Genomic DNA, 23,733 nt, shown 5'->3' with positions numbered 1-23,733 from the left:
ACAAGACCCCGAGTTACTTAAACTCCTTCACTTGGGCCTGGGTAAGGACTCATTCCCTACTTGGAGTGGACAGTCCATTGGTTTCCTGCTGAGAACCATGGCCTGAGATTTGGAGTGCAAAATGCCTTTCTGACATTTTCGCATGAATATGTATTTAAAATTTAAAAAAATCAACATGGCTCAAATGGCTGAGAGTGTATCAAGCTCTCGATTGAACAAACTTCATCAACATATGTTCACAACGATCCCTTTCACTTACATTAAACATGATTTAGAAAGATTTAGTAATCCATTATAACTTACGGAGCCCTGTGCTTACTTACATGGATGGTCATTTCTATATTATCCATAAGGTTGAACTTGCTGGTATATTTATTTATTTATTATGATCATGGAAACAATGTGTTTTTTTTTTTTTTTTAAAGTAAATTCCATTTACTCTACTGCTGCAAATACTTGTTGTTCTAGTATGAAAACTATTCAAAAGGTGAAAATAGTTCCCAACAAATGAGCCATTTACTGCAAGTTTGTTTAAAAAAGACCGCCATCTTGTCCTTAAAATGTCATATCACAACATAAGACTGCACAATCCCCAGTGTGGTATATTAAAGGCATTGATGCAACTTAAAGACAAACAAAAGAGCAAGTATATTTTTTTCTTACATAGACTTTCTGGAAGCACATCTTGCACTCTGAGAGAGGTGGAGGTTTGGGGGCCGCCAACTTCCGCTTGGAGTTGACAGAAGTGAGGCAGGCGTCGCTGCACAAGTCCCTCAGAGTTCCTGAATCATCCACTGGACAACGAATCATTTTGCGAGGCCGCAGGATCACCCTGAAGGGGAGGAGATCAGGGTGGGATTTGTCAGTGTTGCATTGGGTGCTTTGCTTTCACACAGAAACCTTGTTTTTTTAATTTATGCATTTTCAGTCTCTTGAGTTTAAGGTGTTTGTTTGTTTTAAGAAGACATATAATGCTTATTTTCAGGTTTATAGTTGTATTTTATGCTTCTACTGTGACATGTTTAAATGCTTCAATGTTCAAAGGAGCGCTAGCCAATAGAAGCAAGAGTGTTACATAGGGATGTCATTCTGTTGCGGAAGTAGAAAAGGATTCCAATGGAGGCGTTTGAGGCAGGGGGGGGGGGGAGGAGTGTGTGGGACAGTAACTCCCTTTGGAGGAGACACAGGGATTTTAACCTTTGCAGACCATGTACTGTACATGCACAAAAACATATAGAACACACTACAGGAAAGGGAAATCCCCCAAAAACATAACAAGGCCTCTTTAAACATAAGCTCAAGATCTTCAATTTATAACCACACCTCACAGCCCAGACGCTTGAACAAGGGAATACTTTTTTAAATGTTTTCTCTTGAAAGAAACATAAATTGATTTTCCAAATACTATTGTATGGATAATGTATTCTATGCAATAATACTATACTGTAGATAATGTATCATAACTGATGAACTTTGTTAGAAAATCTGAAATTAGTACATTTTGTCTGTTTTATACAAATGCACACATACAGACCAGAAACAGCATATATAGAAATATCCAGGACTTACTGGAAGCAGTTGTAGCACGTTTTGGTGACAAATTTCATGTGGGGATGCTTTTTGGCGAGGCATTCTGGTGAGCAAAAACTCTCCTTGGAGCTCTTTGGCTTGTAAAGCATCTCTCCCCGCTGCAGTGTCTTTCCACAGCTGCAATAAGCAACCGATGAACATTCAAAGAGGAGTGTAGTTATGACATCTGCAGATGCATCATTTTCGCTTGCAGTGGAGGGCTCACTGATCTTTCCCTCTTCCTGTGGGACAACACACAGTTATGGTACTGTTACTTATCTAGGCTCAAATCAGACAAACTCTGTATTTACTATGAATTTCTTTTATGCAATATACTCACAGTATTTAATATTTGTTCTGACTGCTTGTCGCTTTTCTTCTTCCTCTGACGACAGCTTTTCTTTTCTGAAGCGAGAAATCAGAAACACATAACAACAATTATAAAACGCCCTGTAAATACACAAGTTATCTTTAGCTTTTACGGCGTGTGGTGCAGTGGGTTGTGCATAGGTGTTCGGATCAGGGGGTCACAGGTTCAAATCCCACTGTAGTCACCATGTCGTTGTGTCCCTGAGACACTTCACCCCACTGTGGGGATTGCCCACAGTATTGAGTATGTAAAACGCTTTGGATAAAAGCGTCTAACAAGTAACATGTAATGTACTCATGGATGCACACCGGAGTAGCCACAGTGGTTGACAATACATTAATAAAACACATCAATCTGCTCACAATGACATCCTAGTCTGTTATAAACCATTATGAAAGGTTTATATATTCATTCAAATGTTATCAAGATTAAGATCAACATTTATTAACCCACGAGGGGGAATTCAGTCAGTAAAACTGGACATCCCGGATCATATTTTATTTGGGGATGCACCAATTGTGAAATTCTGGACCAATACCAATGCTGCTCAAAATAATAATTTGGCAGATATAACCTTTCAAATTAAAGTTCTACTGCTTTCTTTTGTGGAACATATGGTTCTAGTTGCTGATCTTTCTCAAAATTAGTTCCACTTTTTCTTAAACTTTTTTGTAAAGAAACATCACATGGATGGCACACTATGCCAGTGTCTGGTTAAAATTAACTGAGCCCAACACATGACCAATACATTTAGCCAGTGTAAAATGAATAGAAAATGTATTCTCCAGTACCTTGAAGCTTGTTCTCATTTCCAGGCCACAGCTTGTACGACGCCACACATTGGCTGGAGCAGAAGAGCTTCACCATGTTCTCCTTGTTTTTGTAATCAAGCATTTCGGACATCGGGTGAGGAGTGCGGCACAAGATGCATTGGTGGGGTGAGTTGATTTTCTGCAGAATAAAGGGGGAAAAAAAGGCAGAAATGTTTAAAGTCTGCGATCAAACATCTCAGTGTCTTGCTTTGTGCCTTTAAGGTCCATTTAAGCACATTTTATTTTCAAATTTTTTATAATCATATTTTAAAGAGTAGTGGGTTTTAAGTGCTGGTATTGATGTTTTTAGGTGGCTATATTTGCTGCTGTCCTCATCCACAGCTGCACATTTCTTAGCTCCTTTCTCTTTCTCCAAACTGGGGCCCAACCAACATCATCTACCCTTACAGTACATATAGGAATATGGATAAATACCTCATCAAACCCTGCTAACAAACATCCAAACTTTATCAATTGAAGTAACGTTTTTTTTTCGCACCTCTATGAACTGTTGCAGACAGTTCTCACTGCAGATGGTCTTGGTCTCCTTATCCACCTCCAGCTTCAGAGGTCTGTTGCGGCAGGTGGAGCTGCAGATCTCACAGACGGCCTTAATCTCCCCGAGGAAACCCTCCAGGCAGGAGTTGCTGCAGAACGTGTGGACATCTTCATTCAGGGTTAACTTGCATGTGGTCTGAGGAGGATGATGATAAAGAGCCGTCAATACGACAAAAACGTTATGGTTACAATAAAAAAAAAATTGTTGTTGCTTACAGTGCAGGATTTGTTGCACATGCTGCAGAGCTGCTGTGGTGTTTGGGTGCATACAGGGTTGGACTTAAAGGAGATGAGGCAGGTGGGACTGCAGAAGTCCTTTATAGTTCCTTTAGTGTCCACTGCAGCCATGATGAGGTCCAGAGGCTTTGATATCGCCCTGACACAACGAGGAAAACAGGTACAAAAAATGTGAGTACCAAAACTTTATTTTCTGTTTTAAATTCATGTTTTTTAACAGACTCACTTGAGGCAGTGGTGACAGGACTTGGTGCCTGGTTTGTTGTTAGGGAATATTTCAAAAAGGCAGTTTTTGGAGCAGAAGACATCTGTGAATCCCTTCTTCTGGTAAGCTGTTTGGCCCTTCATCATGCTTTTCTTGCAGTAGGAGCAGTTCATCTGTGTCGCCTGAGAGGTGAGTGAACATGGCAAAAAACTACCTGCTTTGATTGACTGTAGTTTGTTGGGCAAGGTTTAAACACATACATGCTAATCAAGCAAAAGTATAACAAAATACCTGGCATTTAAGTTAGAACTGCATTAACTTTATACAACATAGAAACATATCTAGAATACTATTTAGAATAAACCTGTATATTATTTAGAAAATTGAGAGAAGTTCCCAATGTTTGCACTTTTAGAACACTACTGTTCTTACAAACAAGACAATTAATAAGATAAATCTTAAAAAATATATATATTTTGCTCTGAGGATTGCATAAAGGAGTGTGGTTTCTAAAATCATGATTATACTATATATGCGTTTACCTTTGCAAAGCTCGGTTTGTCTCTGACGTTTTTGGATGTAGAGTTTGTTTGCTTGTTTTCCTCATGGATGGACGGACCTTTCACTGGCGATTTGACGGAGTTACAATCGGAGGGTAATTGGGAAATGTGGACTGAAGTCTGAAACTTTTCCTAGGACAAAACATAACAACAAATAACAATATTTCCAAATGGGGAAACTGTGGCTCTTGTTATGCAAATGATAAAACTTTGTTAAAACAGAAAATAAGGTTTTTATGAGACTTTTCAAATGTGTGTCGTTCATAATTTCTTACTACATAGGCTAGAGTTTTAGCAATCTACATCCAGCCATAGGTGTACAATAGACACCCATTACAAAAAAAGAGTGATGTGGTTGCGTATAAAGAATGTATTTGATGTATTAGTATTGTAGTAGTAATGTATTTAATTCATACTTCAAACCAGATTTTGAGAATGAAAACGAAAAAAAGTGGATACTCACAATGTCAAGTTTGGGGATTAATATCTTCACTTTTTTCATTCCAGCGACTGCAGCTAATAATTTGTTCTTCTTTTCTATAAAAAAAAAGAACACAAAGTAGGTGTAAAACCATTTAAATGTTATACAGTTATACGGAAGTTTTTCCTTATACGATGTGAGGGTCTAAGGACAGAGGGTGTCGTATTGTCATACTGATATTCTGTACAAACTGTGAAGTCCACTGAGACAAATGTAACATTTGTGATATTGGGCTATATAAATAAACATTGATTGATTGATTGATTGATTGATTGATTGATTGATTGATTGATTGATAGATACAGTCCACATGCTTCTTTACAGACATTCATGGTCCCCAGAGGATGAAGCTTACTCACTAAGGTAATTCATTTTCCCTTTGCTTATCCCTGGACTTAATTGCAAATAATAGGCCAAGTTTAAAACTTAATCAATAAATAGTCTGACATTTATTTTAGAAGGATAGGCAGGCACAACATTTGATTTGGACATTACTGGTTCCTAGATGATGTAACCTTCTTAACGACTTAGTTGGCTTAAGAGATCTCTGGTTACATTTTACCTGCATTTATGAAGTCAGGGGAACTCCTGATATCCACATCCATGTTGTTTGCTTTATCACCTTCCATTGTCTCTTCAAGCTCTGCATCCGTTGCGCGATTGTTAAGTGAACAATTGTTCTTCTGACTAACACTGCTGTCATTGTCCTGCTCCGTCACATCTGGTATCAAAGGCGTCGTTTCACGTTCTTCATCATTTTCCCCATTTCTGACAGTGTCTTCATCTGTGTCCATGTCAAAGTCTGCATTCATGTCATCATCACCATCACTGAAAGACATGTGTGTAGCATCCTCGTTGGTAGGAGATGTGGTCTTCTCAGGCGTGATAACAGCAGAGCTCTCAGGCATCTTCTGTGACCGGTCATCCTTCTCTGTGTTCAGAGAACACAGAGAAGGATGACATTTTCGGATGACATTTTCCACATCGCTCATCTCAGAAGAATCACTGTCATCCTTCTCTGTGTTCTCTGTGTTCAGAGAAGGATGACATTTTCGGATGACGTTTTCCACATCGCTCATCTCAGAAGAATCACTGTCCTGCCTCTTTTTCGGGGCTTGCCTACGTTTCTTCTGGAAAGGAATTGTTTTGGTTTCAGAAGAGTCTTTTGTGAATGGAAGACCTAGAGGAGATACATTTGAAAGAACATTATGAAAACTTGTATTATTCACTATTTACTTATTCCTTTCCTCCCTTTGTCCTTGAACAAATCATGATCTCAAAAACAAATGACACATTCAGTATTCCATATCCTGTATAAAATGATACATCTGCTCCTCAGTGCAACAGGCTGAAACCAAAAGTCATGGACAAAAGGTCAGCGAAACTTGTGCTAGATATAAATGGTTTAATATTCATAAGAACTGGAGCCCCGATTTCATTTGTGGGAAATTAGAATAATATGGTATATATGGATAAAATACATCTGTGTCATCTTACTTTTTCATGAATTATGAAAACAAAAGGTCTAATACTACATAAAAAACATATTGCATTTAAAACAAGACCTCAGTGAGTAAAAAAAAAGGAACCAAACTAGGGCTGTCAGTTGATTTAAATCGCGATTAATCGCACGATGTCCATAATTAATCGCAAATTAATCACACATTTTTGATCTGTTCTAAATGTACCTTAGAGGAATATTTTTCAAGTTTTTAATACTCTTATAAACATATGAGTGGACAAATATGCTTTATGTAAATGTGTGTACTGATATTCTGTACAAACTGTGAAGACCACTGAGACAAATGTAACATTTGTGATATTGGGCTATACAAATAAACATTGATTGATTTGTTTATCGTCATTGGAACAATGACAAATATTCTCCTGAATATTTTCAACACAACAACCTGGAACCTCTCTCTCTCTTAGTCTACTTCTTTGCACTGAGCCAGTTGCTCAAACAGACAAGCCGGTTTACAGTTGTCGGCGAAATGCCGACAACTGTAACGGTACTGACGGTAATCTTGTGCCAGTGAATGCTATTGTAATGATGCTTTCTAACAGCTTCAATGCCACAGAAAATGTCTGCATGGAAAAACTATTATGAATTACAGATGAGTATTGGAGTTAACAGTAGGAGAGTTTGTGTGTACTACGTACTTCGCAGCAGAAGAGAACTTTCTGATTCTTCATTGTCCTCCTCAGCATCATTGTTCTTGGAGTTGTCCAGCTCTAATTCATCTGCAAAGGAAAACAAGATACATTATTGTGGTACCACTAGGACTAGGTGTTTTGGATTATCAATTCATGACATTACTCCAAAGATTTATATTTTTTAATTGAATAATCAGTTAAAGGCTTCTGTCTACTGAAACAAAAAAACACGAGAAAAAAAAATAGGGCTTCTTTAAGTAATGAGCTGAACACATACCTGGAATGTCAATTTCCTTGAGTGATTTGCCTTCATATCTTTCAAGAGATCCATCCTCCACTGCTGACAGGAGCACTGAGATTTTTGCAATGTCAGCAGCTGCGTCTGGCGTCTGATAGTACTCTCTGTCAGTCTGAATGTCGCGGCCCAACAGTTTGGCTAGCTGACCAAGCTCGTCATTCGTGAGGCTGACAATCTGGAAAACTTTGGCAATATGTTTATGGAAAAGTGCAAAGCGAAGGTTTGACGAGTTCTTTGCACCACAGCGAGCTGCAAAACTGGTGGCGAGGCGATGTCCCTGGTAGAAGCTTTTATGTGAGCCATCCGGTCTTGCGAATAAGAAGGGATTTTCTGTATGTACACCACATGCCTCTCTCTTGTTCTCAAGCAGGGTTAGTGCAGTGATCAATTTAGGGGTCAATGTAGCAGTAACTTTTTGGCCACCAATGGTCTTAACGTTTATCTTCACGGTGTGGTTGGACAAAATGTTTTCAAACTTTGACTGGCTAGCAGAATCGTCTTTATGAATCTCTGTCTGGTCCCGTTCAAGGAATGACTTGAGCGTTGCTTTTGAAACTACTGCCATCTTTTTGTTTAAGACTGACACTTCTGCAGATGTCACCCTCATAAGTGTAGTGTAGACCGAAGAGCTTTCATGCATTGTCAGACTTTGAACCGCCAAAGCTGCTGTCTTCTGTATCCACTGATAGAAAAGCTGCACATCATGTATGAATGGTATTGTTGGTATATTGTTTGCACCTGATCTCAGTGGGACAAAGTTCCATTCTTTCTCACACAGTTGTATGAATTTCTGTGCTTCAAGGATCTTCTCTGTATCAGCATTCTCTTTCCAAGCTGTGGCAAAGCTAATGGCAGCAATTTTCTTAAGCGAATTTCCTAAATCATTCATGAGAGTTGGTTTTTCACAGGACATGGTTTCTTCATTGAAGCCACTGAGCTCTCTCACTGCTTCAACGACTTTGCTGAAATGTTGCAGTTTAGTAGCATCTTCCAAGCTACATATCGACTTTTTCTTCAATGCTAACAGGAGTCGTCCAATTTGCCTTAGCCTCAATTTGACACAACTGTATGTTTTTGCTGTTGTTTCTTTCCTGGGGTACATAACCTGTGCCAGCTGCAGTAGTAAGGGACTATTCCAGATTTCATATGAAATGTCATCCCTCTTCAGTGTTTTTAACAACTTCCTCACAGCTGATGAGATTTGTTTGGGGTCTGTTGACTCCGCAGCAGCTGAAACTTGTGTCCTTTTACCTATCTGAGGATCTGAGGACTTCTTTGCAGAACAGTTGGGCATATGTCGCATAAGTTTCTCACGAACAAATATGTTCTTACAGTACAGACAGGCTGCATAGGTTTGAGTAGGGGTGGGAATGCTTGGTCTCCTTTTCACTTTAAGTTCTCCACAGCGAGTCTTCAAAACCTCTTGATTGTGTTTTTTATTTCCTCTGTCACGTAACTCATTCAGTAGAGCTTTTCGTTGTTTGGAGTTTCTGCGTAGTTTTAACACTGCAGCTATATTAGGCTCTTCATTTCTATGGGTAAAAAGGTGACGAGAAATTTTAGTCTGAGCTGCCCCGCAAACGTAACAATAATTTTTTTTGGTGAATGAGGGGTCTTTGAGCTCTTCATCAGAGCTTGAATCAGTGTTGTCCTGCTGCCTGGTGTGTGGGGCATCAACGTGTTCTTCAAAGCTGGATGCTGCAGAATTGAAGGATCCTGCTGACTCCTCAGCCTGGACATATTTAAAACAAAACATAAGAGCACAGCCTTAGACTCATATATTCTACTTTTAACATTGTTAAGCTTGTTTTCTTTGAAATAAACTGGAGCAATCTAAGATGTTCTTGTGCTGCTTTCTAGTTAGGTAATTCTAAGACAGATTTATGCTTGATAAAAATGGATTAACAGGAGTCCAGCTGCAGAAAATAACAGCATAGGTTTGGAGTTATAGTTCAGCACTAGAGCACTCATATCACCACCTCAAGCATAGACATGAAATCCACCCGATTAAGCAGTATTGCACTTTGATTATATTGGAGTCTTACTTACTACTACAACCACCTTAATATTGTCATCACGGCCAACAATCTCTCATGGCATCAGAAAATTGCAGAAGAAAACACAAAGCACTGCATCAATTTAACATTAGTACCAGTAGCAGTTGTTTTATCTTTGTGTTGTTTTTTGTGGTCTTACTCAGACAATAGCAGCAACAAACTCAACTGCAGATTCTTTGAAGAAGCCTCTGGATATGCACCATTCTACCATGGTGTGAAAGCTTTGACTTGTGCCATGAAAATGTACGTCCAAATCAGCATTGCAATGCTTTGTTTTTTTTGTACTGCCGGTCGGCCACATTTACCATGTGTTTTATAAGGATAATACATCAAAACACTTACGCTTTCATCCTCAGATGAAGATTCCTCATCATTTAGATCCGTTTGTGGTGTATTCTGTTCACTGCATTCCTGTAAAAATGCGTAATTCATGCACAGCGTTAGAAAATCGGGCCTTCAAAATAAAAGTTAGACTTTTTTCCAAAAAAACACATCTGCGACCCACCAGTTGAGAACCACTGTTCTAGAACATGTTTTGTGAGGTTACAATAACCTTAGACCATGGAATTGTAATCAATTAATCTTTCAGTCCATGCAAAATGTGTATAATATCCCTCCAGGTGCTCCTGAGATAAAGTCTTCAAGAGAATGGGACGGATAAACAATATATGGATAACTTAAAGTCATATGGCCTTCCTCCTAGGCTGTCTCCACTGTTGAGGCACAAACAAAGATTATAAACCTACCCTTGGGCGCCACGGATAAGAGGAGTCTCCATAACTGTAAGTTATCTCCTCGCCTGGAGATATTGCTGTCACTGTGAACAGGCACAGGTGTGGTTTTCCCTCATAGACAATTTTCTTCATTTCACAGTTTGGACTTATATGATTGTCATTCACGAGTCTCCCGAGGGTCCCATCTTCATTCAAAGCTGTAATGCTAGAAAGAAAAATATTCTTAATGATACTAAAACCACGGACAAAATATATTTTGTACAACATTGACTGGGCTCGATTGGTGACATATCGTTAGTTACTTTATGATTTCATTATTAGCAACTTAAACCTGATGCACTCCAACAACTCAGTTTTGCAGGTGAATTAAGCAATTTAAATTCTACCTATCTAACTTTCAAATCTACACTGACATGGTAGCCTGATGTTGAAATATATTGTGTAAATGTACTACACACACACACATGTTGATAAATCAATGTTTAACTTGATTTGATAACATCATTTTCTGATCAAAAGCCAAAATATAGATTTTTTTAACTGAAAAATAAGTAAACTCACCGCCAGTCTCTTCCGATCCATGAGAAGTCAAATGAATAGTTTTTCAAAGTGTCACCACACTTTTTTTTCCTGGTTTCTTTGCGACGGGAGATGTTCCCACGATACTCAACAACAAAGGTGGATGGTTCAATGGATTCATTTGTAAACACACCCCTCCCTATAAAAGCAACAATAAAAGGAAATTCTATGTTACATCCAATTATTGACCAACAAATTCAGTAAGAGTTATTGTGCAGAGCTCATCCTATAGTGCACCGGTCTTTCTTTAGGACTCCCCGTTAGCTAAAAAGAAATAAACGAAACAAACCTTTAATGGGGTCAATAAGCCGTTCCTCCAGGAAGGGTTTGTCTCCGCATGTCTTTATGTGCTCAAGGGCGTCTTGCTCAGGAGTCAGGCCTTGTTGTTCCGCAGCATCTAGAAACGTTATTATGCGTTTGATCAATTTCTGTGTTATTTGGGAGATGAAATTATGAATAAAACAGAAACATTTGACAACATACCCCTCCACTGAAGGAAAACATCTGATTCTTTAAAGTACTCTACACCATCATCACTTTCAGAGTTGTCCAGCTCGGTATCTGACTCCAATTCATCTTGAATAAAAGGCAAGATATAATTAGTTATATGGTTATTTGTAGTATTAAAACTAGCAGAAACAAACAGTATAATACTGGATGCCTACCTCCAATCTCAATTTCGTCCAGAGATGTTCCTTTGAATCTTTCAAGAGTACCCTTTTCCATTGCCAGAAGAAGTTTTGATATTTTTGCAAGTTCCAAGGCTGCCTCTGGTGAACGATAATAGTCCCTGTCGGCCCGGATGTCCTGACTCAACAGTTTAGAGAGGTCATTGAGCTCGTCGCTCTCCAGGTTGAGAATCTGGAAGATTCTTGCAAGGTGCATTTGAAGATGTAACGACGTGAGATGTAATGGGTACTTTGCACCACACAGACCTGAAAAGAAATTCATGCAGCTCTTTCCAGAGTGGGTGCTTGTGGGAGAAGAATCAGGCTTTGCAAACACGAAAGGATTGTCTTTGTGTACGCCACATGCTTTTCTCTTGCTCACAAGCAGATTTATTGCACTGACGATTTCAGAGGTCAACAAGGCAGCAATGTTTTGGCCTCTCCTGCTCGGAACATTTATCCTGATGAAGTGTTTGGACAACCCTTGGGTAGAGTCGTCTCTTTCCTGGAATGTCTCCAGTGTCATTTTTGAAACCTCGGGTGCACATTTGCTTAAGACTGATGCTTGTGCGAGGGTTACTCTGCAAAGTGCATTGTAAACCTGTGGGCTTTCATACTTTTCTATGCTTTCACTGGCAGAAGCTGATGTTGTTTCTAGGTTCATGTAGAACATCTGCACATCTTGTGTGAAGGGTATGGTATATGGATTGTTTCCTTTTCGTCCACCCAACGAAGGTCGGGGTGTTTGGGCGACAAGTTCACACCATTCATTTTCAAACAGTTTCAAGAATGCTTTTGCGTCCTTCAACATCTGCTCATTACTATTACTTCCAGTGAGGACAATGGTGCAGATTTTTTTCAGCGACTGTCCAATTTTCAAAGGAAGACTTTGTATGTTATAGCTCTGCATCTTTTTATCAAAACCAGCGAGATCTTTGACAGCCTCTACAACTTTGTAAAAATGTTTTGGTTTGATAGCATCCTCAAAGCTTAATATCGACATTTCGAACAATGCCAACAAAAGTCTTCCCATTTCTCGCAGACTGCTTCTTATTTTTTCATATTTCTTCTGGTTATTTCCATGCTTCTTGATCAGATTCTGTGCCAGCTGTATAAGAAGAAAATCATTTCCAACTGCAGATGATATCTCATCAAGTTTCATAGTTGAGAGCAACTTCCACACATCAGGTGTAATTTCTTTGGAGAATGGTGACTCTGAAAGAGCAATTTCAATTAAGACTTTTGCCCTGCCGTCCTTTGTGGAGTATGGCGTTGTCCTAGAAGGACATTTGGATACGTGCCTCCACAAAGCATTACGTAAATACATGCATTTACAATGAATACAGTGCACATGGGTTTTAGAAGTGATCGCACTGCTGGTAGGTCGTCTTTTCAGTTTTAACTCTCCACTGTTGTCCTTTAACACCCCTTGGTTATGTTGGAAATTTCCCCTGTTACGAAATTCACTAAATAACTCTTTTCGTTTCTTGGAAGTCTTCGGTAATGACTTAGCTTCAGCGATCTCAGGAACTTCCTTAGCATGCTTTAAGAGATGGCGAGAAATTTTAGTATGACCTTTATCGCAGACATAACAATAGTTTTTATTAGGACTAGAACATCTTTTGGGTTTTGGTCTAGCCTTCCTGGATTTGGAGTCTCCATTCCTGTCGAGTTCCTTGGGGTTGAAAGCAGAGTCGTCTTCCTGCTGGCTGCAAGAAGCATTATCTGGTTGCAGCATAGAGGTCCCCATCATCTCCTGAGAAGAGTCGAGATCTGCAAAAGCTGAATTGTCCATGAAATCCAGCTGGTGGTTCATCTTGGTAAAACCGTCACTGCCAGGACTTGTTCGACTGTCAGGAAGTTCAAAGTCATCATCATCAGAGCTGGAATTGTCCGAGCTTGAAGCTGACGAGTCCTCATTCTGAAAATAGAGTACAAGCAAGGCATTTTATATAAACAGTAGATAACTTGCATAAGCACACACTCGTATACACAAACACACATGGAAAAATATGTAATCTACTGCTTTGCCACTATAAAACAAACAGCCCAAAGTTTATTTCTGACAGTAAGTTTCAGATGTGTGTGAAAGCAGTATACATGTTGCTAATAAAGTGGTACAGTATTATTTGTAGATAGTCTTTTATATACCTTTTCATTCCTTGGTGTTGATGTAGTAGCATGAATGCCTGAGTAGGAAGTACTCGATCCATCATAGGACGCCTGTTTAGGTGAAATGCCATAGAAAAGTAATGTGGACATTTGACACATGGATTACCTGGAGTGGAGTCATTGTCAACTGCCTGAATTAATACAAACCAGGTGTTGGCAAGATGCGTGGAGGCCCTACGTTTTCAACATTTCAAATGAAATGCCTGTACCAAATGTATTTTTTTTATATTCAAAGCTTCTAGGGAAGTTTCGAATTAAGCTTTGAATATCTGCATATTATGATGCAATTAACCTTAAAAAAGTTTTTTTTAAATTCTCGAATAATAGAAAGTGCTTCCTTGGAAAAAATTAGAGTACGTCTGTTTTAATAAAATGAAGCTTATCTTATGAATATATGAAGTGAAAAAGTTTGAAATGCTAAACACCAACTAATATGGTTTTGAAGCATAATATTTTCTTTGATAAATATTCTTTTTTCCTTTTCTTTATTTCAAGCGATAAAAACTCTCCATCTTCTCTCGAATTATTAATATTTTTGGACGCCCTCAGCTCGAGTTCAGGGAAAATGACGGCAAGACACCCCCCCCATGTTCTGGCCCGCCATCTTGTGGCTCAGCAAAAAATTGGCCCACGGCCAAACTTACTTGCCTACCCCTGCTATACAGTCTATGAGCTGACCACGCCCCCCTGCAGGAGAGGGGAGCGTGCTCTGAGATCAGCTGCTAGGCTGGCTGCAGCGGGGAGAAGAGGGGGACAAAAAGAGATCTCCCCACCGTGTTTTATTCTTATAGAAGTAAGAAGAGAAGTAATGGGGCAGAAACCCTCCTTTTTACGCAGCGGTCCAGACATAGACATCAAACGGCGACACATATTCAGTTGCCAGGTACTTTTTGGCATTAGGGCAGGGATATCTAGATACTTTCCAAGGTTTGACATAATGAATTGTGCTACTTTTAAAGCAAGCAACGATGTTTTCAAATCTGTAATCAAAAAGCTCCTCAAAAACACTATCGAAGCAGTTCCTGCCGTTGCTACGTTAGTTCAAACAGTAACAACGGACTATTTTTCTTAGCGGATGCATGTCAATTTAAATCAATACATGGGTCATTCCAGAATTGGAGGACATTTCATGTCCCCCATATAAAAAATCTAATAATCCATGCCTAAAATGCTAAAACATGCACTTGTTGTGTTAAACATACTTGTATTGAGACAAAATGTATATAAAGTTGTAGAAAAAGTGGTTTCAAAATATTATTTAAATGATCAAATAGCTCTCGAACATCCCCTAAAATGGCATTTTTCTTTTGTCCCCGCTTCTTGGTGACCAACTTGCATGTCAAATATAACATTTAATATAGGGATTTTATTTACTTTTTTTGGTATTATTCTATTGATATATGTCTCTTGTTAAATCATAAACATATTTTAGATAACAGTAATTTTGCACAGAAGGTGTGTCCCTCAACATGCGTTCAACCCTGTTACCCAAACTTTTTTAGATTGGCACAGGAAGTGAAAAAATTGTAAGTCAGATGACACAGTGACATCAGCAAGCCATGTGCTGGTGCCATAGACCAAAACTAAGTCCTCTCTTTTATTTTTCATATTTTTACAATCTTTTCAGTCTTAAAAGAGTGTGGCACTCTGACCCACTCAACCCTGTTACTGATATTATCAGAATAAAGCATATTCATTTCAATGTTATCTTTCTTGCATTAGATATCCAAGTTTGTCCTTGCCTTGAAAGTAGCATTACATGCTACATCTAGCAATAATTCCTGAGGTTAAAGCTCAAAATAATTACTTTCAAACCTGTTACTATAATTAGAGTAACAGGGGTAATTCTTCATTGGAAAATATTAATTTGATGCCTAGCTGGGCAAATCACTTTTTTTGATGGTTTATTATCTGTTTTTCCTAAATACATAAAAAATAAAAAGAGGTTAATTTTTCAAAAATGTTGGCGTCTAAATTGTCCTCCAATTCTGGAATGACCCACATACAATTATTTTTTAAATCAATAAAATCATTTTCTAAATCCATAAAAGCATTTTTATTAATATTGGGAGTCACGTCGTTACTTTGTCAAGAATGTGGCCATGTAATAAGCGGGATAATGTGCACATTGCATATTGTGCCTTCATGCCGATCTAGATCCCTCCGCTTCGCGTCGGGCTCCTGATCAGCCTGTCGGTGTTCTTTTCCCCATAATGACCGCGTCGCTGCACATTATCCCTTAAATATGATTATATAGAGTCATTATTCATTTGTTTTAAAGCAGGAGGCGCAAAAGCTTGCCTCGGGTAGGGAGACAGAGGCTGAAGTCGAATAGTCCATTTAGCTTAGGAACCTTCCTAAAGGAGTGAAATGACCCGGAAGTCCCTCAGTGGCAGCCATGATAAGTGCCGTTCGAATTCTCTAGAATGATGAGAATGATAGGAAAGGAGGTTTCAAACTTCCTTTATAACCTCCTTTAGCTTAGGAACCACTGGACTTCCCTAACCGACAGGAGAAGCGAAAATGCTGCCCCACAATGCCTTGCAGCCGCAGCATTTGCCGTCACTCAACAGTCGGCCGTTCACGGAAACAACCGATTATGACCGAGAAATGATATCATGAAAGTTACGGTGCTTATTAAGCTTTTAAAACATAGGTGGTAAGTTGCCAAAGTGCTTTGTTTTGAACGTTCATCAGTATTATAATCAAAGAGAGAAATATGAACGTTAGTTTTCACTAAAATTATCAAATAAAGTCAACATTTCAGTCTTTACTGAGCTGTGTGGGGTTTGTTCAACTTTTAAAAGATGTTTGAATGGTGATATACACAGTGATAGATGTTAAGGACTAACGTTTATAATAAATACATCTGTATTGATTTTAAGACCTTTAGTTCATACAATCATACGTATTGGGATCATTGGTATTAATGTGGACCGGAGGGAGAGGGTGGCGAGCATAAGTTTCACTTTCCTTTTTTATTTCAATTCCAACTTTGGTCATGAAGAATATGTTTCTCTGTTGTCCACGTTCATAAAGCAAAGCAGCAGCATCAGAGCACGGTGCAGAGTCTCTAGATGACTTTACAGTAGTCCCTCGTTCTTATTAAACATCCATGTTGCCGTCCGCTGTATAGAAAACTGTGGTTTCCATAGTTTCCCCACAGCAGCAGACGCACACAATGACGTCCGCTGGCGCATCATAAACACGTCGGATAGTGAAAGTGCATTCGGATTCTCTAAAGTACCGCAGTCTCTTCTCCTAAGTCCTTTTGAATTCTCCTATCCACTATCCCTTAACCCCGTGACCTTTCACTCAGAGGTCAAGGAATAGACGATAGGGTTAGAACTTAGCAGCTGATTTTTAAACTATCCGACTGCAGCCAAAGAGCCACAGCCGAGAATAAACAGAAGGGCAACCATGCACGGGAAGTCTTCTTCGCTGCTTTTGTGGCAGACTACAGCGCCACTTACAGGCCTGGCATATGTACTACAGCGTCTCCAGCGCTTTCGAGCAGCAATGGCCGGCCGTGGCCCAACCTCTCATTCCCCTGATAGGTGGAGAATTGACCAATAGCCGTAGCGCGACTTTACTGACGTCAGTAAAGTGTTCAAATCTGGATCAGTCTGTATCAGATCCGTTGCAGCCCCTTTTTTAGAGATTTGGGTATGGAGGAAAATAGAGAGGGTTGTGTTTTCTGACACTTGGTGAGTTCCCTGGAACACCGGGGACACATATTCATGTATGAAAGACGTACACAAGTGCATTTTGCATTATAGGTCCTCTTTAAACTATTTTGTACTTGTTTTATTAAAGCAGTTTGAAACCAAAACCACTGGTAGTGATTTGTATGACTGTAATTGCATTCCCGCAGTGAGTTGCAGTAAGTTCGATTTTTGGGAAATTATACTTTCACTTGTGTTTAATATTTGCCTATCCCATTTATGTCAATCAGAGTAGACTCTTCTCATAAACATTTTCAACAAAATGCTATACAACCTTAAAGAAAGGAGGATTGATTGCAAGACTGTTAGACTGAACTACTTTGAATATGTCTGTAATTCTTCTTATACAAAGATCAAAAGTCATGCTCTGTAATACAAACTTACCATTGATCGCCATGGGTAAGACGAGTCCCCATAGTCGTAAGTTATCTCCTCACCTGGAGATATTTCTGTTACAGCAAACAGGCACAAGTGTGGTTTTCCCTCAGAGAAAATGTTCTTAATTTCACAGTTGGGACTTATGTGATCGTCATTCACAAGCCGTCCAAGGGTGCCGTCATCCTTTGAGGCATCAACGCTGCAAAAAAAAAAAAACGTTCAAATGAAACTAGAACATTTGAAATGACTACGCTTGACCATGTGGTTTTCTTAAAAAAACATTTTAGATAAGCTAACCATGTCTCTTTCTGCTGTAACTTACCACCACTGTGCTCCTTTCCATGAAAACTCAAAGAAATATTTGTTCAGATTATCGCCACATTTCTTCTTACGCGTTGTGTATTTTGGAGAGAAGATTTTCCCCTGATATTCAACCACAAACGCGGATGGTTCAATGGCTCTGCTGGTAAACACTCCTTTTCCTATGAAGCATAGATTAACATGAAAGCATTAGTCTGGTGATGATGAATTTGGATGACCACAATCATTGTTTTTATTTTATCAAATATATTTTCACTATGAGACAAGACTTCTCCTGACACCCAAATTACATTTGGAAAAAGGAATGAATGCCTTTTATATAAATCTTGTGGAATTGTTGACTTTGTCTGCCATGTATAACTCTAAACTGGGTTATCGTAAATGTACTCAGGACATCTTACTTTAAATCCTAAAGAACAAATGTACCATACTAACAATTACAAGTGTGGACATATTTAAGTCAAAAATAGTCTGTGATGACCTGTGGTTTTTCACTCCTAGTGAATTTATAAAAACCTCAATTATAATGCACCAATGTTTAGATTTTGCACATCTTTCCTCAAAGGACTTATGTCATTTAAACTCCTTCTAACACACCAGTTAAGGAGGCTTTGGGTCCGTCAAAAAAGGAGTGACTGCCATCAGAATTGTACCTCTTACCTTTAAAGGAGTTGATCAACTTTTCCTCCAGGAAGGGTTTGTCTCTACAGGCAACTATGTACTCCAGGGCATCTTGCTCTGGAGTCAGTTGGCGTCTTTGCTTCTCCATGACAGCTAGGAAAATGTCCCAACATAAAGATATTAGGTTAGGAATTATATGAGATCTGAGCATCCCGTTATCCATAAATATATAGCAGAAAAAAAAATTGGTTTTAGCAAATTATTACTTAAACCACTTACTGTTCTACAAATACAACACGTTATGTTAATCTTGTTAAGCATTGTTTCACATTAAGATATGAGTCTATTTATGTGGTCATTCCAGAATTAACACAAGGCAAAGTAACTTGAAATATTTACTTACATGTGTACATAAAAAGCTAGAAACATGTTATTCAACTATGACCAAAGTGTTGTGTTAATTTCTGTATAACTGAAATTCTATTAAACCAGTAAATGTATAAAGTTGGATCTGACTGTGGTGTTTTCTACCTTGCACATGTCTTGCTAGCATGCTAACATTAACTAGCAAGTGGAGAGGCCAGTATTGGTTTTCCAACACATTGCCCACTGATTTTGACCCCAATAGATGTAGTTTCAGTAAAGATATTTTTAAACACGTTTACCTTTCTTTCAATATCCCACAGTAAAAGCAAGAAGGGCTAAAGGTGTATCTAACACAGTGGCAGCCATCTTTCCTCTGTCGTCTTTTTCAGGAGACCACGTGACAATGAAGCGACGACATCTACGGCGAGCAGCAGCAACTCCGACCAATCACTGACTGTAACGTCACAGGAACGTCTCTAAAAGCAGCCAATGAGCGGACGTGGATGTATCCACTACCGTGAGGACATACAAACCTACATTACTGGCGTGTGTGGTTTATGAGGACCCAAGGAAACAAAACATATTGTAGCATTTAACAAACATTAGGAAACGCAAACAACAATTCAACAACTTCCACCACGGTAACTGTTTTCACATACAACAACTACATTTGAAAGGATTTTATTCAAAAACAACATAGAATAGAAAATGTCAAGACCATTGGCAGCCATACTTTAAGGAATGGGGGTTAATATAACCAAGATATACATGACAGAACAGTATTTTTTTTATAAACCAGGGAGTCAAGGTTATGTAACAAGTCATATGAGAGGACAGTTGACTGAAAACACTAGGTCCTATGTCCAAAATGCAGTCATCAACACTCACTTCAATGCGTTCAGTCAACTAAAGGTAACTTAGTGAACTGTTCCAATGGTGTGAAAGTCTTTTCAAATATGATACATTTCTTTAAATCATTTTTTTTCAAATACACTGAAATGTATTCCTAAAATCAGTTAATCTGTCTGTGAGTGAGGCAAAACGAAATGTAAAAAACTATTTGAATCTTTCATTGAAACTTATTTTCTTTTGTTGAAGTTCAATTTCTAACATTTTACCAAAGGCAAATTGGAGAAGCCTCTTGAATCATTTAAACCAGCAGATATAATGGAAGAATGCAGAATCACGGCACATTTTGGTAGTATTTACATTATGAATTCCTATGAATTCTTTTGTTATGAAATGTGCTTCCTACATTCGAACAACCCTTAGGGTTTAACAATGGCGCCGCTCTTTGACTGATACCAAATCATAGTATCGATGCATTGTTAAAACTCAAGTATGTGAATGTTGGTCGCCAATTTACATCTACATCAAAGTAAGCTGTTTGTCTTCTGGACATTTACTCACTGATAACCTAAACCAAAATTGGGAAGCTACCATCTAGCAGATAAAATACAGTATAGCTTTGTGTCCAATTGAGCAAGTAGTTGATGGTCCGAATTCTTAGTTGAGTCTTCCATATCAGTTCCAAAACAAGGAATATCACTTTAATTGCAGTTCTGAAAATGGTACTTATGCTCCATAGGGATTATTCTGTCCATTTCTGTTTATTAGGTCATATTCAAATGATCTAATCTCTTTATTTATAATATTTACACGACAAGTTGATGCACCAATAAAAAGGTCTTCCCGCATCACTTTCACTCTGAATCCCCCTCTTCTTCCTCGCCAGGTATGAATGGTAGATCATCGGATTTCTTCTGCTTTATCCCTCCATCTTTCTTCCTCCTGACATGCAGCTCTCTTACAGTGAGGATGCGAATGAGCATGTTTTCCTTTGTGCTGTCGTCCAGAGGGCTGGAGGAGAACCACAAGGGGCTGTTGGGGACGCAGCAGCGCTCAGGCTGAAGGAAGAACAGGTTGGTGCGCTGTTTGACTGACTCCGAGCTGGATGGAAGACAATTGTAAAATATCAACATGGTGATCAGCATTTTTTTCAAGTTCCTATACAAACAATAGGCAGGTGCCCATTTTATAATTGAAACAGGCTGCTGTAAGTAGTTTGGTAACGGAATATACCCACCACTTGGAGAGGTAAAACTCGTAAAGTCTGACTGGACAGCGGAGAGGGTTCTCCGTGTTCTCCATCATCTCCAGGATATCCTCTTTACTCTCCTCCTCCTTACGCCTCTTAGCTGGAACCTCTGGATCTTTAGAGGACACAAACAGTTCAAACTGTTTCAATATTTATACATCCAAAGTTGGATTTAACATGCTGGTTAAAAATACTATTAATAAATACATTTAGAATAACAGTAAGATGTTTACAGTTATGTAAATCTACAGCCATTCAACTTAAACTACACAACTAAACTAACAATAGACACAGATTAACTTTTGAAATAAAACGCCCATGTATTTTTACAAAAGATAATACTATCTGCAGTGTGTTTTTTTTTTTTTTAAACGTTTGCATGATGAAAAACTCTAATTATATGTAATTACACAAATTATACAGTGCAGTATTTGACTGCAAAATAATTGCTTGACTTTCTCAAAGACTTCTTAAATCACCAAATGTGTGATAGTTAAGTTAAGATTTAGGAAGACTTTTGAGGTGTTTTTAAATATGTTTTAAATACATAGTGGAATGGAACTAACAGGTATTTATTTTAACCCTAGGCCATTCTGGTACCTGGCTCTGCCTCGTTTATGGATATTGGGGGGTAGAAGCGCAGGAAGGTGTTCTTGCTGTTGTCATGGTTGGTTTTGGTGCAGCGCATGACGTGGGCGAAGGACAGCTGGCGGTGCTGCTCCACCGTAGTGAAGCCAAAGTACTTGCAGCAGAAGAAGAGCAGAGTGTTGAGGAGGACGATGGGGGAGTACGCGCCCAGCTGTTTACATTCCCAGAGAAACTCCTCCTCCACACGGGAATGGATATAACCTGCAGAGGGAGGACAGCTGTCAGAAGTCTGATCAAATGTTTGAGTCAAACCAGGAAAAACGGAAATATTGACAGAAATTGCAAGAACATGAATAACTCACCACTTGCTGTGATTGAAGGTTTAAAATGTCTTAGATTAGTAGTGAACTCTGTGGCGAACTTGTTGTAGAACCGATCCATGAAGATGTTCTCCACACGGCCGTTTGTAAACAGATGCTGAGGAGAGGGGAACGGTTCCGGGGTCACAATGAGAATAGTCAAGCAAGCGTCAATATCATTTCATTGAATGAGGAGAATATATGTACGCATATTACCTTTCTTGACTTTTTGTGATTTTATTTAGTTTCATTACTAGATTAAAAAGCTACAAGAACGAAATCAGAGCTGGAACACAAGTGCTTTTATTGTGAATAAGTAAAAGGAAATTATTTAAGCTTTGTTACCATTAGAAAAAAATGTATATAATAAACCCTCAACAACTAGACACATTCTGAGCTGTTTGGTCAAACTTTTTCCATGAGTGTCCTATGACTTGCCTGCTGAATGCAGAGGCAGAGGTAGAAGAGGCTGTCGGCGGAGTACGACTCTCCATTGGGTCGTTTCACCTCACTGATGAAAGAACAAAGACCGTAGCTCAGCTCAGCCGTAGTGCAGCTGAGAACATCCTCCTTCAACTCTATGGGGCGAGCTGAAATCAAGATATAGGCAGTCAACAATGAACAAAGTTTAAAAAGATATTACCAAAAAAACATGGGCAAAAAGATAGTATATAAGAAGCATGTCACAGTGAAAACCATCACCAATCACCTGAAATCAAAACTTGAAATATGTGGCGTCAAAGAGAGGGGCTTTAAATCAAAGGCTTTCAAATAGCTGTTATTGACTTGAGGCCTCGAGTTATTGAACAAAAACATCCAAATAATAAATGGATAGTTAATCAAGATCACAAATGTTATGTCCTGTGATTTAGCTCAGTAACGGACAATTATTTTAATGTATTTATCTGCATTAGTTTGACAATTAATCGTTTGGTCTATAAAATGCCAGAAAACAGTGGAAGATGTCCATCACAGATTCTCAAACTCAAAGGTGTCTTTAAAGACATTTGGTCAGTTGAAAAAAAAAAAATGCTAATAAAACAGCAAAAAGCAGGAACTCCTTATATTTAGGAGAATTAAAAAAATCATTTTCTGCTTTGTTAGCATTTCAAAAAACTAGACGATTATTTTTGAAATTCTCACAGACAACCATCAAGGTTTTTTGTTGTTGTGGCTCAGTCAATTGGATTTTTCCTCTTGGTATTTGAGTGTTCCAAAATAATATTGTCCACTCGATGGAAACACTAGTGCATAATCAGGTCAAGTAAAATAACTATCAGCTCGGCTTTAGTGGTTGCATTTACTTTACTTCCAGACTTACAACCAAAGCGTGGTTTCTCCATGTTGGGTTGAGTTGGCCTCTTCTGGATCCATCGCTTCCAGGCTTCAACTCCATATTCACTCTGCAGTTTTGGGACCTCTACTGCCTCGGCCTTTTGAGTCGACACTTCAGCTGTCTTAGACGAGCGCTTTGGCTTACGACCCTTAGACAAAATGGAGACATGGAAGAGGTCGACTCATAAATACAATGAGGGTGAGACAACAAGCCATATAGTAGGTATTCCCAGTGTCCAACTACACATTTAAGCACAATCCCATCTTGTCTTAAATGCACAAGCAGCCTCCTTTCTGTTTCCCCAGGCACCTACCCTTTTTTCTCTGACTTTCCTGTGAGCTTGTCGTCGCCTTGGAGTAGCAGGCGGAGGGCTCGGAGTGCGACTGGACTCGTCTCTTAAACGGGCCATTTTCTCCAATGTTTCTGGGAATAAAACCAAATTAAACATTAGACATGCCCACCAAACGATGTGTTTTCCCAAGCA

At 38.9% G+C, this 23,733-nt stretch overlaps 2 protein-coding genes across 3 annotated transcripts in view; both read right to left on the bottom strand.

Annotated features, from left to right (window-relative positions):
- Nucleotides 1–19,257, bottom strand: part of LOC117454958 (uncharacterized) — a 46,783-nt gene extending 27,526 nt beyond the window's left edge. The window contains exons 1-23 of one of the 2 annotated variants that reach the window (XM_034094258.1): nucleotides 19,168–19,257; nucleotides 18,542–18,655; nucleotides 17,883–18,042; nucleotides 17,567–17,759; nucleotides 13,437–13,508; nucleotides 11,283–13,206; nucleotides 11,101–11,193; nucleotides 10,907–11,014; nucleotides 10,600–10,756; nucleotides 10,051–10,243; nucleotides 9,647–9,715; nucleotides 7,227–8,979; nucleotides 6,956–7,036; nucleotides 5,355–5,972; nucleotides 4,775–4,848; nucleotides 4,294–4,443; nucleotides 3,773–3,933; nucleotides 3,526–3,685; nucleotides 3,251–3,445; nucleotides 2,731–2,890; nucleotides 1,910–1,974; nucleotides 1,570–1,811; nucleotides 664–832 (exon numbers count right to left, since the gene is read on the bottom strand). In XM_034094258.1, coding sequence (XP_033950149.1) covers nucleotides 664–832; nucleotides 1,570–1,811; nucleotides 1,910–1,974; nucleotides 2,731–2,890; nucleotides 3,251–3,445; nucleotides 3,526–3,685; nucleotides 3,773–3,933; nucleotides 4,294–4,443; nucleotides 4,775–4,848; nucleotides 5,355–5,972; nucleotides 6,956–7,036; nucleotides 7,227–8,979; nucleotides 9,647–9,715; nucleotides 10,051–10,243; nucleotides 10,600–10,756; nucleotides 10,907–11,014; nucleotides 11,101–11,193; nucleotides 11,283–13,206; nucleotides 13,437–13,508; nucleotides 17,567–17,759; nucleotides 17,883–18,042; nucleotides 18,542–18,650 — 6,906 coding nt within the window. In that variant the 5' untranslated portion in view covers nucleotides 18,651–18,655; nucleotides 19,168–19,257. The remainder of the gene's footprint in view (nucleotides 1–663; nucleotides 833–1,569; nucleotides 1,812–1,909; nucleotides 1,975–2,730; nucleotides 2,891–3,250; nucleotides 3,446–3,525; nucleotides 3,686–3,772; nucleotides 3,934–4,293; nucleotides 4,444–4,774; nucleotides 4,849–5,354; nucleotides 5,973–6,955; nucleotides 7,037–7,226; nucleotides 8,980–9,646; nucleotides 9,716–10,050; nucleotides 10,244–10,599; nucleotides 10,757–10,906; nucleotides 11,015–11,100; nucleotides 11,194–11,282; nucleotides 13,207–13,436; nucleotides 13,509–17,566; nucleotides 17,760–17,882; nucleotides 18,043–18,541; nucleotides 18,656–19,167) is intronic. The other variant, XM_034094259.1, reaches the window with a different exon arrangement.
- Nucleotides 19,258–19,569: 312 nt separating this feature from the next.
- The window catches only part of LOC117455148 (zinc finger MYM-type protein 4-like), a 33,189-nt gene continuing 29,025 nt past the window's right edge, over nucleotides 19,570–23,733 (bottom strand). The window contains exons 21-27 of the mRNA XM_034094538.2: nucleotides 23,563–23,672; nucleotides 23,235–23,397; nucleotides 22,352–22,503; nucleotides 21,917–22,031; nucleotides 21,567–21,815; nucleotides 20,955–21,081; nucleotides 19,570–20,818 (exon numbers count right to left, since the gene is read on the bottom strand). Coding sequence (XP_033950429.1) covers nucleotides 20,572–20,818; nucleotides 20,955–21,081; nucleotides 21,567–21,815; nucleotides 21,917–22,031; nucleotides 22,352–22,503; nucleotides 23,235–23,397; nucleotides 23,563–23,672 — 1,163 coding nt within the window. The 3' untranslated portion in view covers nucleotides 19,570–20,571. The remainder of the gene's footprint in view (nucleotides 20,819–20,954; nucleotides 21,082–21,566; nucleotides 21,816–21,916; nucleotides 22,032–22,351; nucleotides 22,504–23,234; nucleotides 23,398–23,562; nucleotides 23,673–23,733) is intronic.

This window comes from Pseudochaenichthys georgianus, chromosome 11 (assembly GCF_902827115.2).
Source record: "Pseudochaenichthys georgianus chromosome 11, fPseGeo1.2, whole genome shotgun sequence".
Lineage (NCBI taxonomy): Eukaryota > Metazoa > Chordata > Actinopteri > Perciformes > Channichthyidae > Pseudochaenichthys > Pseudochaenichthys georgianus.
Note: the sequence above shows the minus strand (reverse complement) of the source record. Positions and strands in the feature narration are given on the sequence as shown.